This window comes from Chenopodium quinoa, unplaced genomic scaffold (assembly GCF_001683475.1).
Source record: "Chenopodium quinoa cultivar QQ74 unplaced genomic scaffold, ASM168347v1, whole genome shotgun sequence".
Lineage (NCBI taxonomy): Eukaryota > Viridiplantae > Streptophyta > Magnoliopsida > Caryophyllales > Amaranthaceae > Chenopodium > Chenopodium quinoa.
In genome coordinates this window covers 1269552-1289291 of record NW_018744560.1, presented here as the reverse complement: position 1 = coordinate 1289291, position 19740 = coordinate 1269552, and the positions used below count along the sequence as shown (strand labels likewise).

General features: G+C 36.0%; 1 protein-coding gene across 1 annotated transcript; it reads right to left on the bottom strand.

Moving 5' to 3' along the window:
- Nucleotides 1-9365: 9365 nt before the first annotated feature.
- On the bottom strand, nt 9366-14982 carry LOC110699057 (alcohol dehydrogenase-like 7). The gene is made up of 10 exons (XM_021876551.1): nt 14868-14982; nt 14364-14500; nt 14201-14247; nt 13322-13647; nt 13091-13173; nt 12868-12943; nt 12692-12759; nt 12473-12568; nt 12073-12240; nt 9366-9599 (listed from the first exon to the last, which is right to left on the bottom strand). The coding sequence occupies exons 1-10, from the start codon at nt 14923-14925 to the stop codon at nt 9486-9488; spliced, it is 1173 nt and encodes a 390-aa protein (XP_021732243.1). The 5' UTR covers nt 14926-14982; the 3' UTR covers nt 9366-9485.
- Nucleotides 14983-19740: the final 4758 nt, after the last annotated feature.

Genomic DNA, 19740 nt, shown 5'->3' with positions numbered 1-19740 from the left:
AAACTCAATCAGGAAGTAGGATCGAGCAAACAGTGCTAAAAACTGGTTGAAATTAAAACGCATATTTCTGGCTCGGTATTGGAAGAACTTGACGCCAGCAAACAGAGGCCGGTGCCAACGATTTGGCTTTGGCGCCTGATGATAGAAACTGTCGCCTTGCGCCAGAGTCAAATAAGTGGCGCTAGACTCTGTTTGTTGACGCTAGTTCCTACATGCCTCAGCAGCTTTCTGTGCTCGATAAAGTTTTCCAGTTTCATGCAGCATTATTTCAATCCTAGTTGTGAAAGATATTCCTCAAATTTTCTACGTGTAAAAATCCTATGTTTTAACTCATTACGGATGGTCTTTTCAATGAGATCTTTTTTATGCATATGACAATAATGTTAATCAAAATTACGCACATGAAATACTTAGAACTTTTCGAGTCTCATCCACTCATTCTAAATCATTGCCGAAATAAATTTCAGGAATTAAAATAGAAATCCTCCCCAGTGGAGTTTCCAAAAAATGTAGGGAATATTTCAAGCATTATCCCTAGGTTGAACCCCATTGTGATCATACACTAAAGTACGGTGGTGTCCAAAGGGAAAGAAGATAGAGCAAAAGAGTCGCCAACAAGTTTTAGGAACTTGTAAACCGTTCACGAGGTAAAGGTTACACCCCTTAACGATCTAGGAGATCGTTAACTCCAATAGGTCTGGAACCATGACTGGTAGTTCGGGGATGAAGGTACAAATCCAACCTAAAAGATATTGAACCTGCCCTAATAATAGGCCTCTACTTTATTCTAATCGTATTCATGTGCGTTTTCTGACTAACATGCAATCAATAGGATTACCCTAAACCTGTTGATCTATGTTGGTTGAATATTAATGCACAAACAAAACTATTATTGGCGATCACTTGAATTATAATCAAATTAACCCTAAACAAGATTATTAATTATCTTATTAAGTGTGATTACAAGTACAAATTCCCTTTAAACATGCATAAAAGGCGTGATCAAGCAATAACAATAAATATCAAGCAACATAATAATAATCACAAAAATAATCATCATTATAAAATAATCATGTTAAAGCATAATAATAATAACAAGATCCTAGGCATGATACTAACAAGATTAATAACAAACCCTAGCATGTCACTAAACAATAAAGATCAAAGCTTTAGCCCTAACATGGTACTAACATGAAGATTAGGAAAGAAAATAGGAAGCATCGCAAGAATCATAATAAGCATATTTGATATTATAACCTTTTCCCTAAACATGATACTAGGAAGATCAAAACACCCTAACATGACATTAGGAATTATAATAACAACCTAGACATGATTTCTATATCATAATAACAATGCAAACAATTAAAGAACTTACTTGGATGCCTCGTACCTCTTTCTAATAACAAAATACACGTGTTAGTAACTTCAAGGAAAATAATAAACAACAATTAAATTAAATAATTGAAATAGAGATTTGGGACCAAACCCTCAGAAATTAAAATCTTTCACGTCTAGGGCGAAGGTAACTTCGAACTTGGCTAGGTGTGTCTAGTGCTAATGTATGAGGAATTGTGTTGGTAAAAGGCTGGGCTTAGAAAGAGGGAGAGAATCAAGAAATTCTTGATGAGAGTTGATGATAGAGAGAATTGATGATCAAAAACGGAGGTTTAAAGAGGCTATTTATAGAGAACATCAGCCAAACGGATAGCAAAACAAATCAGAGTTTCGACGAGAATAAAAGAAGTTAGCGTCAGGCGCTGAACATTAGCGCCAGGCGCTAAGGCTAGCGCCAGGTGCCAAGCATTAGCGCCAGGCGCTAATGTCTGTCGTCAGGTGCTAATTTTTATCTTCACGCGTTTTCTTAATTTAGATAAAATTTAGACGTACAGAAGGGCAAAATCGTATTTTCCTTGAAAACACTCTTTTATTCTGATTAAAACTCTAAAAAGTCAACCAAAGTCAATTTATCAATCCTAATTGCATTAGGAATGATAAATCCATATTAGGCCCTCCTCTAGATCATTGGGCCGCATATAAGTATTAAACTGGGCCTAGTTTAGTAATTTGGCCATAACTTCCTCATTATTCATCGGAATTGGGCTTATAATATATCGTTGGAAAGCTCTTTTCAAGCCCCATCTAACTACACCATTATTGGACCCTTTCCATGGACCAACCAAACTGGATTGGCTGTTTTCTTAAAATAGGTTTTCAAAAACAGAGAGAAGAGAAAAGAAATTAAAACTATCAGCAACACTAGACTTTCCACACTTTCACTTCATTCGATTATGATTCAACGTGAAAGGTACTCATCACCGGGTCTGGTTTTGGGGAGACACAAATGGGTGTCTACAATTACTAATCTAAAACTCCATGCATTTCCAAGAGATGCAAATAAAAAAATTGGAGAGAGTACTATGTACGCTACTAAGGAAGCATATACTAGAAGATAATAATTGCTATACTATCATTTTCGATGTGTATTTTAGAATATAGTTATTAATTGATATGGGTAGCAAATAATAAGTGACTAATAAAATAAGTGGTTAAGGCCCCGTTAACTTTATCATAAGAAAATAATATTCAGCAAAAATAATTTTATTTCATTAAGAAACTTAGTAACTTTAAGAAGAAATATAACAGAGAATTAGTAAAAAATATTCCAGTTTAGCAAAAATAATTTCATTTCTGCAAAACAAATTCTAATTCAATAAAAATAATTTAACTTTAGCAAAATAGTTTCAGATCAACAAAAAAAAAGTTCAGTAAAGATAAGGTGAAGGGTCTGTTCACATTTACTTAATTTCAGTTAAGTTAAGTTCAGTTTAGCTCCAATCAATTCAGTTCAGCTCTAATCAGTTCAATTCGGTTTAGTTCCTAATTTCCCTCTCTCATAAAATATTCATTCAGCTCACATCAGTTCAGTTCAGCTTTAATCCGTTCAATTCAGTTCAGTTTAGCTCTAACCAGTTCAGTTCAGCTCCAATCAATTTAGTTCAGTTCAGATCCAATCAGTTCAGTTCAGTTCAGCTTAGTTCAGTAAATGTGAACAAGCCCGAAGTGAACTAACAAGACCTTGCAATAAACAAAAATAAACATTTTCCAAGAGAAGGCAAGCAGCAACCGTGGTTAGACTGGTTACATGAGCAATGTCCACAACCGTGTACTCAATAAAGCTCGAGACATGTACAATAATTCTCCCTTAGAATCTGTAAATCAGCTAGTTTCAATTCATCTCTTGGCATCATAGATGATAACTTAAATGGCAGCGTCGTACATAGATTGCTCTTCATTGATTCACAGTCGATACATTCTCCACAATTTGCCAAAAATACAGGAACAACATAATATCTCCTTTAGCAAATTCTTTAACACCCTCACCTATATGCTCGCCAAAAACAAGTGTTACTAGATTTTCTAGGCATTTTCTGTGAAATGAAACTTCTTGGCATTACAACTTTTCACATCAAAACAAACAATGAAACAACCAATTATATCTTTTGGCGTCCCATCAATTTGATAACCCACCTTGATTTTATTGAGGCCTTCCAAAGGGAGGTTAGTGATGTACCATGAAATACGTAACGAGGGGTTTGTCAGTAATTTCTCAACAAATTTGAAATTTTCCACATGTGCAGCCCGTTTTGTTGTGGGTCCTATGAACAGTAGTCCCGTTATATGAAAAATATTTTTTATGTCTTCCACTTCTAACTTTTTGCCCCCTTTCTTTGATTTGCCTGATCTTTTGTTTATTTTTCTCTCTTCGATTTTTCAAGACTTTCTTTCTCTCTCTTTGAAAATTTCTGGGTTATCTTTTATTTAATTTTTTTATAATTGAAGAGAAGGTTCATCTTTTTACTTTCTTTATTTTTTTATGCTGATATTTGATTAAATTAACTAAGGTTAGTACAGATGTTTGAGTAAATTAAGTAAAAAAAAAATTATGCGCGAATTATTACATATGTTGTTGTTGTTTGTGTTGATGTGCTAGAAGATGTTGCTGCTTGGTGTAGCTATTAACTCCTTTTTGTTGTGCCGATCAATTGTGATTTTTTTTTAAAAAAAATATTATAGTGTAACATTGCATGTTATTACTGTAATATATTAATGAAAATTTCAAAGTATATACTTCCTTTGTTCTTTTTTTATTTCACCATAAGGGGTTTCACGCTTGCCAATGCATTACTTTGGCTATTAATATCTTTAATTATACTTTTGTAAAAATTTTAAAAAATTGATATTTGAAAAGTAGATTTCAAGACGAATGTAACTATATTCCACATGACTATGTTTTTCCTAATGGATAAATCACAAAAGATGGTCAAAGAAGATTAAGTGAATAGTGTAAAAGTCTTTATGGTGCAATAAAAGAAAAACGGAGGAAGTATATAACATCAATGGCTGAATCCCATCAATGGCTTCTATTCGCCCACAAAAACGCACCACACACCCTTTTGTGACAATCTTTTTCTACTACCATATGTTTTGTTTGATTCACATTGAAATTTATAACTGGTTGTGTTCATAGCGATGTTCAACCTCCAATTTGATCGAAAAATCAAAATCATTAATTTATGTAATTCGATTATATTGTCAGGTTGTTATGAAAATCTGACGCCCATTAGGATGAGGTGAGAGAAAGCGCATATTAAAAGAGAGGAAGCTTATATAAAGGGAGAGAATTCCATGAAGCACATGAAATAGAGTCGTGATTTTTTTCTTTAAAAAACAGAGCATTTGATCAGAGAAGTAACCTTTGAAGCTTAACACCGGTTACGGTTATTTTCCTCAACATAGCGCTTAATAAATCTTATAGTGCTTAGAAGGTTCAATGGTACTATAAAGACATTGAGTAGTATCCTTTGTAGTATTCACTATTGATCAATACAAACAAAGTTACTTTCACAACCAATCATGATTTAATACTCGTATAAACTTGGTTTCAATAATAATCATTTAATAGTTATCTTGGTTTCAATTTTAATGCTTCATATTTAAATAGCATATCTTGTTCATTTGATATATTTATAACTTATTTTGTTCATTACCTATTTACTTCTTATTTCTAATTTGTTAGGTGAATTTATACGCTTAACTATCTAATTGCTTGTTATTGTTGAAAGAATCAAAACCTTTATAGATTTTTAAACGAATTAATGTTTGGATCATTGCCACATACGTAGTACATAAGACCCTAATGTATCACTAGTAGAAAAAATCAAAAAGGCACCCCCTAATTGCCACAGGTTAAGTCCAAACCGGTGGCAAAAATGGCCTTAAAAATGGGGGCTTAATGAACCAAGACATATGGCACCGGTTCACTTCAAACCGGTGGCAAAAAATAAAGCCCACCGGTTTGACCCGGTGCCATTATTTAAAAAAAAAAACCGGCCCTTAGCTTTATAACCCCCAACCCTAGCAAACTCTAACTCACAGCCGTTTCTCTTTCTCTCTCCTCTCCTTCTCTTTCGTTCTCAATCTCTTTCTCCTCCTGAGATTTCTCTTTCTCGATCTCCTTCTCCCTCATCTCCTTCTCCTTTCTTTCTTTCTTTCGTTTAAAGACCACCAACATGCAACACCAAGACCGTTCGATTTCAATTTCTGGGTTTTTTCTTTATGATTTTGTTTTTTTTTTCGATTTTGATTTTTGTTTTTCGATTTTGATTTTTGTTTTTCGATTTTGATTTTTTTTTTTCGATTTCAATTATTTTTCTGGGCTTTATCTGGGTTTTGTCGATTTCAAGGTTTTTTCGAGTGGGTTTTTTCGATTTCAATTTTTTTCTGGGTTTTGTTCGATTTCAATTTTTTTCTGGGTTTGAATTTTTGGGATTGAATTTTTGGGTTTGAATTTCTTTTTTTCTCTTTCTCAAAGCTTAATTATATTAATCGTTTTTTTTTGTTTTAATCGATTTTTAAGAATTATTTTTATTTTAATCGATTTTAATTCGTTTATTGTATTTCTGGATTTTTAACTGATTTCGATTTTCTGGTTTGTTTTATTTTTTTTATTTTTTAACTTATTTTAATTTGATTTTTTTTAGATTTTTAACTTATTTTATTCGTTTTTTTTTATTTGTATCGATTTTTTTGTTATTTTAATCGATTTAAATTCTTTGTTATTTTAATCGATTTCTGGTTTTTTTTTGTGATTTTAATCGATTTTGTGATTTTCTAATTTTAATTCGATTTTAATTCCTTCTGGGTTTAATTCGATCTCCTTTTTGGTTCAATTCGATTTTAATTTTGGTTTTTTTTTTTCTGAGATCTAAAATGAATTTTTTTTACTGGGTTTTTAACGTAATTTCTTGGTTTTGTTTTTATTTTTGTGGGTTTTTTTTTTATTTTTCCAGCTTTTTGAGTTCTGGGTACATGCATAGTCTGTTTTTTTTGCAGCTTATTTATTTTAGTGGAATTTTTAAAAAATTGATGCAGGTACGTATATTGATTTACATCTTAATTATTCGAAGAATCAAGAGCAGGTTTTTTTTTTTGATGTTGTAAATTTTTTTTGATTTATATTGTAATTATTTTATTTATATTGTAATTTTTTTATTTATATTGTATTTATTTATTTATGTGTTGTAATTGATCTATATTGTATTTTTTTTATTACATATTGTAAAATTTTCGATTAAATTGACTGATATTCGAATTATATATTGATGTTCTATTGTTCTTATTAATTTTAGTTTATTTAATTTTAAAGTGAAATTTTTTTTATGTTTTTGGGCATTTTTGGCACCGGTAACCGGTGCCAAAAACAATGAATAATTTTTTTGGGTCATTTTTGGCACTGGTTAACCGGTGCCAATAACCATTTTTGCCACCGGTTTGAACCGGTGGCTTTTCTTCTAAGTAAATGGCACCCCCCATATTGGCACTGGTTCAAAACCGGTGGCATTGAGGGGTTTTGAACCAGTGCCAATTTCATATTTTCACGTAGTGTATAAATGTTAAACCAATGATTGTGTTTTAGGATTAATATAAATACAATGGTACCCTAATGTATTTCAAATGAACCCTAAGAATTTTTAATCGTAGTACATACGACCCTTTAATGGTATCCATAGAGGGTTCACTGGTATCTATCCTTGTACTCTTAGTGAAACAATACGATTGAACATTATAAAGATGTTTTCTAGTACTACCTTAGAGACCTCCAACGAAACCCTTGTATTATATAGTTGTCCATTTTTTTTAACTCAGTGAAAGCATATGCACGTGAAGCTTTTAAACAATATATGCAAACACATACCCTTGACACCCTGGTAGTAGTACCTTTGGAACCTTTAGCGAAACCCTTTTATTATACAGTTTAACATTATAAAGATGTTTCTAGTACAGTAGTACCCTGAAGACTTTTAACGAAACCCTTGTGGTATACAATTGTACATATTTTTGACTCAGTGAAAGCATATGTATGTGAAGATTTTAAAACATTATATGCAAAAATGAAATAAAAAAAAGGTGATATGTACATTGCCCCCACTGTTGTAAACATATGAATGCTAAGCTAGTTAGATGATCATGGATTATGTATGGTAGTATTTGCGGTTTTATTGAAACAAGATCTTAATTAGTTCTCTTGTACGAAGTATATAATAAGATTAATAACAATCCATATTTAATGTGACTGTATGATGAGATATGTAAGATGACTTGATAGGGTTAGGAGCTCCATGTAAACTTAATTTGAAGCTATCAATGGTACTTGTGTGATGATTGATGATACGCATAACGACACAAGTATATTTTATTATCAAGCATATTCTCAATCATCATCACCATTCATTAACAATAAATTGCTACATATTTCAAGGAAGTTAAAGTTGATTTTATTAATTTTGTAAGTCAAAATGTTATTTTTTGAAACTTTTCAAGTCATTTTAGATAATCTTTTTTAAAAAATGATAAACAAATGAGAGATTTCTAATGCGAAAAAAAATGATAAACAAAAAAGATAAATAAAAAAAGATAAACAAACAACTAGGCAATCTCTAATGAAAAAGCATGAGAAATTTCTTTTAGCAATAACAAATGAAAAAAAAAATACTTTTTTTTTAGTTGACACATTTCTATTATCACGCTTGCGAACGCATGTTTTTAACACTTAATAACTTTAATTATCAATATTATAAAATTATAAAAAGTGGAAAATTAATAAAATATACATATAGACGATTCAAACAAGATCCCACATGAATATGTTTTATTGTATCCATAAACCACAAAAGCGAGTCAAAGCGTGTTGTGAGAATAGTGTAAAAGTCCAACGGTGTCAACTAAAAAAAACATAGCAAGTATAAGACATTTAATTTCTTTTAGCTTAAAATAAAGTTGTCAACATTATAGCTAGGCAATCCCCAATGCAAAAGTATGAGAGATTTCGTTTAGTAACAAATGAAAAAACCATGATATGTCTTCAAAGCTCTACTGACATAATTGGTTTAGCTTTAATCATAGCTAAAAACCAAAATAACATCATACTGCAAAACTGAAGATAAATTATCATATGTAGACGTAGTACTAAATTATCATATACATAGTACTATAAGAGTTAATAAGAAATATTTTTATACATTATTAAGGCTATACCTCCAAAAATAAATACTCATCAAAAAAATGTACTACAAGGGTTTATCATAATTTTAGTGTCAATCTAAGGAAGATAAATGATAGACAAACTCAATTATAAAAATTTAAATAACGTGTTGGCGTCTAAAAACAAAAAGCTTTGAATTTAATCCCTATGAAACAATAAATAATAATGTAGACATGCATTGAACAAAAATAAAGTTGCTTCAATTGAGTGTATACGAGTATATTGAGGAGAGAGGAGAGTAATACAAGGCTAAGAAAGAAATGAGAAAAGATAAAATATTACAATTTTAAGTATTGCCCCACCATTTTCCCAATTGTTTTTTTATTCAGCTGTGGGTCCCATGCCGTTACCAAATTTTACTATACAATTATATTTTCCCTCCAATTCCTCACCCCGCTACATCAAGAGTTGCATTTTATTACAAAAGTTGCCATGTTATGTATTTCTATATACATAACTAACCTCCCTTACTACTTCCTCCTCGATATTGTAGCTAGTTAAATTTTCTTACTTCGTCCCAAAATCAACAGTTTTGGTATGTGAAAAACACATTTAGTTAAAAAGTTGTTGATTTATACAAAATTATCTCTTGGTTAAAATTTTTTGTTTAACTCTGTGATAAATACAACTATTTCCCTCCAATTAATAAGCATAATCCCTTTAAAATTGGAGAGATTTGGAGGGAAAATGGAGTTCACGACCTTCCCTCCCTTCCTCCTATTTCCCACCCCTTCCTTTCCATCATTATTTACTATCCAAATAAAGTGTAAAGGTCTTATTTATTTATTTATTATTTATTATGTGAACATAGAAAATTGTCTAATGTCATTATTACATTATTTGAGTTTGTCATAAATCACAATAGTGGATAAAAAACTTCTTAATCCATCCATATTACACATCGAAGACATTTTCCTTCCATAAGCAATTCAAATGCTTTATTAATCTCATCCAATTTTATCTCATGTGACACAAAGTCATCAAGTCGAATTTCCTGCAAGAAATAAGTAGGGCAAAAAATTAGAATATTAATCTACCTCTGTTACTTTTTAATTGCAATAAATAGGTATTATTTGTGAAATATGAAAAATTTAAAATTTTGCGAACTACTACTGCGAAAGTTCCAACTTTTGCAAACAACTACCTTTATTTTATTTTTATTTTATTTATTTATTTATTTTTTTTTTTTTGCGAACAACCACCACAAACTTTGTATTTGTTTTGTTACCACTACCAGTTAACGAGGGACGTTTGCTTGCCGTATGTGGGGCCTACCTTTCGTCCTTTTCCCTCCAACTATCTCTCCTTTATATTAACGATCTTCTCCCTAATTAGATACTCTTTGTTTCTTTGAATGTTTGTCTTCGAAAAATTTTAGGGCATAGGTGAAATTGCTCACCTAGAGATCAAATTCATGCTATTAGGATTGAAAAAACAGGTAATATTTGGTCATTTTCTTAATCTTATGATTTTTGGTTAATTGTTCATTTATTTGTGTATTGAACGAATTAGGGTGGGCTCCACGTACAGCAAGGAAACGTCAATCGTTAACTGGTAGTGTTAACAAAACAAATACAAAGTTTGTGGTAGTTGTTCGCAAAAAAAAAAGTAGTTGTTCGCAAAAGTTTGGAACTTTTGCGGTAGTTATTCGCAAAATTTCCTAAAAAATTTCTTTGTTGCAAGTAAAAATTAACGGAGATAGTAGTAGAAACACATATAAATATCTTTGTATTAGTCGATGTGTACATATAATTTGTTTCTTGATTAATTCAATAATATTTTACACATATGCTAACACGGATGATCTGCAAGCTTAATTAGTTTAACACTTAAGTGAAAGGAAGGGAGGGGTGAACAAGGAAGGAGGGAGGGAGAAGCTAAGGTAAGGTTACATTTTCTCTCTAAATCATTCCAACATAGGAAGGATTTGGTTTATTAAAGAGCAAGGGAAAATAAATCCTTCCAAATTTCTTCCCTTCCTTTCTATCTAAAAGTATCAAATAAAGAAAGGAGGTATGGCCTGTGTTCGATTTACATTGCTCTTCAGAGTGCCCAACCTGTTTCCAATTCCTAGTGACCCACTAAACTAAGCTTTCCCATCCTTTCCATAATACTCCATTCCAAATCAGAGTAAATGTAGCTTTCAACCTTTTTTCACTAGCTGTGGGAATAGCTTAGCTGCCAACTTCTACACTTCTTCTCAAGAGTGGCAAGGGGGTTTTATCATGAAATCAACAATGGAAGATGCAAATTTTGCAGAGTACTTATCTGTCTTGGTAACAATGGCTTGGGCTAGCTTGAAAAAGTGGGAAGATTTCACCATAATCACTTATTCTAGGACTGTTGTGAATGACATTACTAGCACTCAAAAAAAATGTGATCATTGAAAAACATTTTAACTTGTTTAATGGGAGGCAAATGAAGAATTTTCAGTGTCTCCCACTAGAGGTAGTCCACCACTCCACCAACCCCATCTCATGGCACACAAAGCTGGTCTGGTACCTAAAGAAAGTGACGTGTTTTGGAATAATCTAGCATCAAATCCCTTAAGTGATTGTAATAGTACTAGTATGATGGAGTAGACTTGCAGACTTAATATCTGAACTAACCTTATATGTTAACTTGTAACTCTAATGGGCTCCTTATGCCGCATAACACTTCTTGTATTATGACTTCTAACCTCTTACATGAGGCCTAATTAATCTATTTGAACCTCTTTAACCAAAGCAAAAACTTTTATAGCCCTGGTTCACAGTAATATCATTTTGGACCTATACGTACGTAAATAACGTTATAATGAACATAGTGACCCTAATTTTAACATAGTAGCCTTTATTTAAACTCGTGTGACCTTTAATATTATTGTGAAGCTGAAGTACATATATGTCAATCGACGCATTGTGAAAAATAGTGACTTTTATTATTCATATTGACCAGTATAAAACATATTCATTTTAAAAAAAACTCTTATGATCTTTATACTGTTACGATGATTTATCATTGCGACTTTTTTTTTTATAATTAATATAGCAGCCAAAGTGTCCCTAATAATAGTAGTTCACAATAAATTGATGTGAACTAAGGGTCTGTTTACATTTACTGAACCGACCTGAACTAAACACTGGAGTGATTGGAGTAGTGATTAAGGACCCTACTGAACACCGAGAGTATAGGGGGGGGGGAGCTAAGGGAATCCCCCTACACCCAAACATTTTTGTAGTTAGTGGGGTTTGAACCTGTGACCTCAAAATCATAAGGTGAGTTCTCCCCCAAGTCCACCAAGCTAAGCTTTGCTTGGTTATTGACATAGCTATTGTGCTATTTCTGCTATATGTGGTACAGAGGAGCAAAGATTTCATATATTATTATTACCTTATTATAATTTCACAAAAGTATGAAGCAAATACCAAATGGTAACATGCAAATACCAACAATTGTTTAATTGGAGTTCTACTTTAAAGACTTACCTTGTCCAAATAACGTTTTACAAGGATAGGAACATCAGATTTTGGCTTAAGATCTCCAAATACTGATCCTTTTATAGTTTTACCGCTAAGCAGCACATCCATAGAAAGGAAGCTCAATTGTGCATCTAGCTTATTGTCCAATCCTAGCACAATTGTTTTTCCCCAACCCTGAAACATATAAATATATAATTGATAAGCAATACGATTTAAATATATACAATGTGTGTATTTTCAAACATCTCTTCTTCGATTCCTCGAAATCACAATGCAAAAATCACATTTTGAGTATATATAGAATGATTCGTGCCATAGCTGATCCATGTACAATAATATGAACATACATACTAAGTTGAACTTGTTATGTTAAGGGTAAGAAAGAAGGAAATGGATGAGGAAAGACCTTTCGGCATGAAGCATAAGCTTCTTGTACCAAAGATGCATTTCCTACGCATTCGAAACAATAATCTGCACCTCCATCTGTCATCTCGCATATAATCTGCTCGATAAATGAAAGCCAACCATTAGATCAAGGTTTAAGCAACGGCAAAATGCCAAGAATAACTACTTGTGTATTGCATTCCCAAAGTTGGCTGTGTTAGATAAAGGAAAGAACCAAGACCTGGCTAACAGTCTTATTATCCTCACTAGTGTTCGGGTTGATAAAGTCTGTAACGCCAAACTTTTTACCTGAAACAACATAAAAAAAGGATAATCTAAATCATAATAGCTACAAAATCTATGTCATGGGATGGAAAACAAAGTAGACTTGATCGAGATTAAATTACTGAATTATACCAAATTCGAATTTTTCTGGCTTTATATCTACTGCTATTATCCTCGCTGCTCCACTAAGCCTTGCTCCCTCAGCCACCTTGACGCCCAAAAATAGCATACATGTGCCGTTATTGTTCATTATCAGTAACAGAAATGCAACAAATTAACCAAAGTCGCTACACAAAGCACACAAATTAACCAAAGTCGCTACACAAATCTAGCATAACATGAAGCAATGATGTACCCCTAGTCCAATGGCTCCAATGCCGAATATAGCAACTGTTGATCCTGGTTTGACATTGGCAGCTCGCCAAGCAGCACCAATCCCTAGAACAAACAACATTAATCAAGCTAAACTAGTTTAGAATGATCTTATATATGTAACACAAAACGTAATGTTATACATACATACATACATACATAGGTAATAAGTATATATGAGGCAAAGAATACGGCATAAGAATAGAGATATTACCAGTGGAAACCCCACAGCTTAGAAGACATGCCCTATTGGGAGGAATGGATGGGTCAATCTTAGTGAGATGAGCAACGTCGACAACAGTATATTGGCTAAAGCTTGAAACAAACGCGAAATGAAACAGAGTTTCCCCGTTCAAATCAGTGAATCTGCTGCTATCTTCCCTAGGCATCCACGGAGAGATCTTAACTGGCAGCTTCGAACACAAATTGCTCTCGCTAGACTTGCAATCTTTGCAATCCCCACAATCTGCTATGAGAACTGGTAGCACATAATCGCCTTCCACCACTTCATCTACTTCCTCTCCTACACTTTCTACGATCCTATAGACGAATAGTACGTTAATTAGTCCTTTGTTGCTACATAAACAAATTCACACCATGACAAATGACCAATGTTGCGCCTTCAATTTATCAATGTTTCGATCTGTTTCCATATTTCTTACTCCATTCGTTATTCATTCCTACATTCATTCTTTTACTTTACTTTCTTATACCATACTTCGTATTATGTAATCTGTACATAATAATTAACTACCAAAATGTATGCTGAAAATATCAAAATAAAGCATTTCGTTTTATACTAGTCCAATTGATGCTTAGTGCTGGACTTAAACCATGGATCAATTCTATCTCAAACATTACTCCGTCTGTGTCATTTAACACGAGTATGTGTCAAGGCTCAAATAGTCAAGTGTACAACAATTATTAGCCAAAGATGATAGCATTAAAAAAAAAAAGATTATCCAACGACATATAAGCCAGAATTGATCCAAATTTTATTAAGTTTAATAGAGTAACCAATTATTTACCCAACATTATTTAGCCAGTATTATTAGAAAAAAAATACTGAAAAGTTATTGCTACAATTATTTACCCAACAGCCTCATGGCCAAAGATTCTTGGATAGCATCCAGGAAAATCCTGTAAAAGAAAACACAACAAAATTATCTTAGATCAAATACAAAGGAGGTAGTCCAGACACTATGCAATTAAAATCAAAGATGAAATGTGCAATTAATTTCTGGGATCTTACATACTTTTAATTTCCAGATGGTGATGTCGGTATGACAGAGTGATGAGCAAATGACCTTGATCCGAACTTCATGGGCTTTTGGTGGAGCCACTATCACCTCCTCTATCACCAATGGTTGTCCTGCTTCTCTAGCAATAGCAGCTGCATCATTTTAATTGTTTAGACACTGGCGCATAAGCTGTACACGCTCTAACCATAATAATTAATCACATTTATACTTTATTATAGTACTCCTTATATGACAACTTAATTCAAACATAGGGTGTATCCTTTTTTATTTTATTTTTTCTGTTTACGGCAAGGTGAAGGACCCTAATCATGGTTTTTTTGATCCAGTATTTGCGAGAAAACTAGAAAGGTGAAAAGATCCTCAACCAAAGCACCCTCACTTGTAAAATTCGAACCCTGAAAGTCGAGGTAAGATGCCGTACCATGTGAGCCAAGCGTTGCTTGGTGAACAGACTACAGAGGGAGTATTAGATTAAAGACGATACATTAAATAACATACCTTTGCAATGAAGAGGCTTTCCAGCGGTGATGCCTTTGGAGTGTTTCACATCTGCCATTTGCTATGTTATCAATAATCAACAAATAATTCACACTTAATGCAGTTTGGTGTATATATATATATATATATATATATATATATATATATATATATATATATATATATATATATATATATATATATAGATTGGATCATGTGAAAACAAACTTAAAGTTGAAAACTGAAAACAGATGATCTAGACCATTGAATTTTCATCTGACGGATTAGATTACATTCGCGTTATTTGTAATCTTGACCGTCCATTCTCTCTGCTCTATTTTTATCTTTCTTCAATCTCACGATCTCACTGGTTCTCTATCCTTCTCCCAAAAAATCATCAAATTTCAGAGGAATTTGCTTCAATCTTCATCAATAATTTGCTTCAATCTTCATCAATTTCGTCTTTAGCTTCAAAATTAAACCTGAAAAGTGAGTTTTGCGTTTCAACAATCAATTATGTGAGTTAATCATTTTCGTCGCTGAATATTCATCCCATTGAAGCGAGTTTTGAGCTTTCTCGATCCTCCATTGAAGCGAGTTTGAGCTTTCTTCTCCATTGAAGCGGCTTCTCAGGTAGTATTTCTTAAATTATCGACTATCAATTTCACAATCTAGGGTTTATTTCTAGTTAATTGCTCGAATGTTTTTGTTATGAAATATAAATTGTTGTTTGGATTCGAAATTTGTTGAATAGCATGCGAATTTTGTCGATTCAAGCATTTAATTGTTTTTTAGATTTTATGTGTCATGTATTGTGAGTTTGTGACCCTTGAATTTATGTAAAATTGGGGGATTAGAGCAATCTTGAGCTCTTCATTGTGCCTTTTGCTTGGTCGGTTTGTTGTCAAGGATTCATGGGGGAATTCGAGTAGTTTAGCATCTGTTTCTTGTGATTGTACTGCCTTGCATTTTGATGCAGAGTAAAGATGAGAAATAGGGTTACATTTTTGGGAACTAGCAAGCTGAACTTGGTGAAATTGTATAATTTCTTGGATTATATTTTCTTTATGTTTAGTACTTTTAAGGCTTTATAAAGAGGCTTCCATTGCAAATATTAAACAGATTTCTACATGTGAAGGAGACAGAAAATTGAAGTATGGCGATCATCATGGTTTTCTCGTAATTACACTTATTGACACACCAAGAGCTTATGCTGATCTCAAATCTGAGGAACTTGGTCAGGTGAGTAGACAACTACTAGTTTATTTTAAGTTTATATTGACTAAACCTGTGGTAATGAGGATGAAATGATTTGTCTCTCTGAGCGCAGGGTGAAGCTATAGCTCAAAACATAAGTGTTTCGGGGTTTTCTGATGTCCTGCGGGAGAGCTACAATTCCGAGACTGGAACCGGACGCCTGTACCTGCAAAATAACGGAGACTCCTGAGAGCTCCGCCTCCAACGGTCAAGTTAGTACCTGATTAAGGAGTAATTAATACAGAAATTAAAGTAATAAGGTCTCTCTAGGTGAGAGTATTTAATGTAGGTAATCTGCTTTGCTAGCGAGATCAGCCGGTTATTAGTGTGTTCCGTAATGTATTCGGTCCCTTGATTAATGAGGATTAATCGAGTATTTATAGCCTTGGGAAGCGTGCAACTCTCTAGGTTTAAGGTAAACCTAGGGCCGAACGGGCTTCTAGACTGAAATGGGCCTTGATGGCCGGTTGTCCCATTTGGCATGGGTGGACACGTGGCGTGTCTTAAGTGGTCCGTGGAGGACGCGTGGCGGAACCTGGTTGGTCCACTTGTCAAACGGCGCTTGGTGGATAAAAATCCCCTAATCATTTGCCCCTCACAGGTGGCACGCGACTGGTCACGTGTCGCCTGTGACAGGTGTCGCACGGTGACAGGCGACGGCCCGTTACAGGTGTCACCTTGCAGACGGCCGGGAGACTCTCCCGCCCAAATTTGAATTCGGAGGCGACCCTTCGCCTTCTCATTTTGCCTATAAAAGGAAGTGCTGACTTCGGTCATTTTCACATTTGAGAATTTTTGCGAGAACATTCGGACCCCTGAACTTGCTCTGACATTTTCGGACTTTTTCTGCCTACCGCCTGTTCTGACAAGCCGACTGACCCGAACTTTCAGGACTTCATCAACTGTCATCCGTTCAGGTAACTCAGTTCTCTTACTCTTAATTTTCTTTTTATTTTTTGAAATGGCACCATGGAAGCACACGACACGCCCTAAGTTAGTGATCAGCCGGTCACCGGGGACGGCTGAATCTAGGACTAGGAGTGCCGCCTGCCCTTTTCTGGACCCATCTTTGCCCTTTATACAAAGTCCGACTGAATCTGTGTCTATGCAGAACGTGATGGCCAGAACAAAAAAGACTGCTAGAATATCAAACTCAGACGGCTCCTCCCAAAGGGTACTCCTTAGCGAAACATCTGACCAGGCGCCAGATGTGGAACGAGGCGACTGTCAAGCTGACAGTTCTGAGAGAGGGACCAAGGTGTTCCCTTCTCATCTAACCGTGGACATGTCTAATTTACCTTCTGCTCCTTCTAAGGGAGAGGAGGCGGGCCCCTCTAGGAGAGGGGAGGAGTCGTCCTCTTCGGACTCGTCAGGGGACGAGTCCGATTCCAGCTCTTCTGACCATAGTTCTTCTGACCATAGTTCTTCTGACTCAGAAGAAAAACATAACCGCCTACAAGAGGCGAGAAGTTCCCATGCAGTGGAGAAGGGGGATAATTGGGCAGAGCCGTCCGCCTCTTACAGAGAGGAAAACACCCCCTACTACTGCAGGGTGCCCCGGGGCCGGATCGCAACCATGCGAGACAACGTGGCGAGCTTTATTGCTAACCACAAAATGAGCCCGGAGTATTTACTGTTTGTGCCGGATCCAGAAGATACTGTCGTCTGGCCGGCTGGTACCAGCTATGGTGACGGCTGTTTTGGCTGCTATGTGGCGGCCATCAAAGCTGGTCTGCGCTTCCCATTACATCCGGCTGTTCAGCGGATTTTAGATGGGTATGATCTGGGGTTATGGCAGTTAGCCCCCAACTCTTGGGTAAACGTACTCGGCTATGTGGCCGGGTGCGAACTGAACGGGGTGGAGCCAAGTTTTGAGGCTTTCGCCCACATGAACTATCTCAGCCGGACCCCTAAGTCGGGAGGTACCGGCTGGTATCAACTAACAAGCCACAGGGGTTACCTCATGACGAGAGGTAAGGCAAACAAATGGAAGGATTGGCGGAACACCTTCCTTATTATCGAGAGTTCAGACACGGAGCTGAACAAACGATTTAACAAGTGGAACAGGGATCCGCCTCTTCTTGCAGGCGGCCGCAGCATGCCGCCTGTTCCCCCAAAGGCTAAAAGAGAGATCCTAGACAAAGGACTCTTCAAAGTAGAGACTAGGGTGAACTCTACTTCAGGGGTACGAGAGCAAGTACCCCTACACTGCGTCCCGAGCTTCAAGTGGCTCTATGATGAGTACTTCTTGGCCGCCTGTGGCCTCGGCAGTCGGTGCTCTAGAGGTAGCCGGCCTGACGAATACTCTGTTTTTTCACGCCTTGTTTACTTGGGATTTTTACTAACTTTGCTGTTTATTTCTTTCAGCCGACGCCATGAGTAAAATAACAGCATCTAAGACTGCGGCGGCCATGCTGCGGGTCTCGCTAATGAAGCAGTCGTATGCCGACTCCCCCAGCAAGGAGGCACCCTTGGTAAGCTTTGAAAACTCTTCTCCTTTTAGTTGTATTATGCATATACTAACTCTTTTTGTTTTCAGTCTGGCACTCCAAGGGCTTCTTCCTCGCAACAGCCGGACCCCAAGGCCCGGAGGACGACTGTTGCAAGCTCTCCTGGGTCTTCCAGGAAAACAGTGGCGGCTGAGAAGCAGCCGGCCACTTCTTCAAAAACCCAAGCGGGGCCGCCTAGATGTATGGACCCTTGCTTGTAAAAACTCACTCTTGCTTCCTTCTTGATTAGGTCTAACTTGTTTTTCCTTCTGCTTAATGCAGCCGGCCCCCAGGGACTTGACTTGGTTGAGGTAGCCAAGTCAATGGTTAAAGTAATTCCTCCCTCTGACAGGGAGGCGGTCAAGGGTGCCGGCACCCTTGACCTCGATGGAATTTCGGGGATCCTAGCTGAGGTATACCCTTTTGAAGTTCCAGGACGCCTGTTAACCCTTATGATTGGAAACTGACGCCTGTTTTTCTTTGTACTTAGGCCCTGCTCCGAGTCAACAGCCTTCGCAAGCCGATTGATCGGAAAAACAAAGAGGTAAAGGCCGCAAAGGCTATGGCCGCCTCCAGCTGTGATAAAGCAATGTTTCAAATTGCCCAAAATGAAGTACTGACCATTGATCTTCTTTATTATCAGGCGCAGGCGACCGCCGCTGTTCGGGCTCAGCTAGAGGCGGCCCAAAAGAAGGTTGACGAGCTGGAGGGGACCGTCACCAAACTTAAAGCCGAGCTGAAGCCCCTTCGTCAGAAAATGCACTCTTACGAAGCCATGGAGAAATCTTTGGCTAACGTAAAAGAACGCCTGGTGAACCAGGAGAAGAGTCTTACCCAAGAGCTCTCGGACAAGGCCGAGCAAGAGAAACAAGAGCTCGTCCGGGAGATGGTGGAAGACTCCGCCCAAATCCAACGCATGACCTGGGAACGACTGTTCCCCAGTGCCGACTTTGCCTCATGGGAAAGAACGTACCGCCAGTGTTCGGAAATATATAATCAACAGATCCTGGCGGCTGCTGAAGAAGAGGCGATGGACGTTGCGTTGGAGGAGGAAGAGCCGGTTGTGGCGCTTGTGCCACTTGGGGGTAAGGCATCAAAAGATGATGCAGCTAAGGCCGAGTCCAGCAAGAAGAGTGCTGACCAGGCGG

Excerpts from the sequence above, each read along its gene's own strand:
- LOC110699057 (XM_021876551.1), bottom strand. The coding sequence starts at position 14,925 with ATGGCAGATGTGAAACACTCCAAAGGCATCACCGCTGGAAAGCCTCTT. Across the intron at positions 14,501-14,867 it reads AAAGCCTCTTCATTGCAAAG|CTGCTATTGCTAGAGAAGCA; the intron begins GTATGTTATTTA and ends AAAATGATGCAG. Across the intron at positions 13,648-14,200 it reads TTTGGCCATGAGGCTGTTGG|GATCGTAGAAAGTGTAGGAG; the intron begins GTAAATAATTGT and ends ATTCGTCTATAG.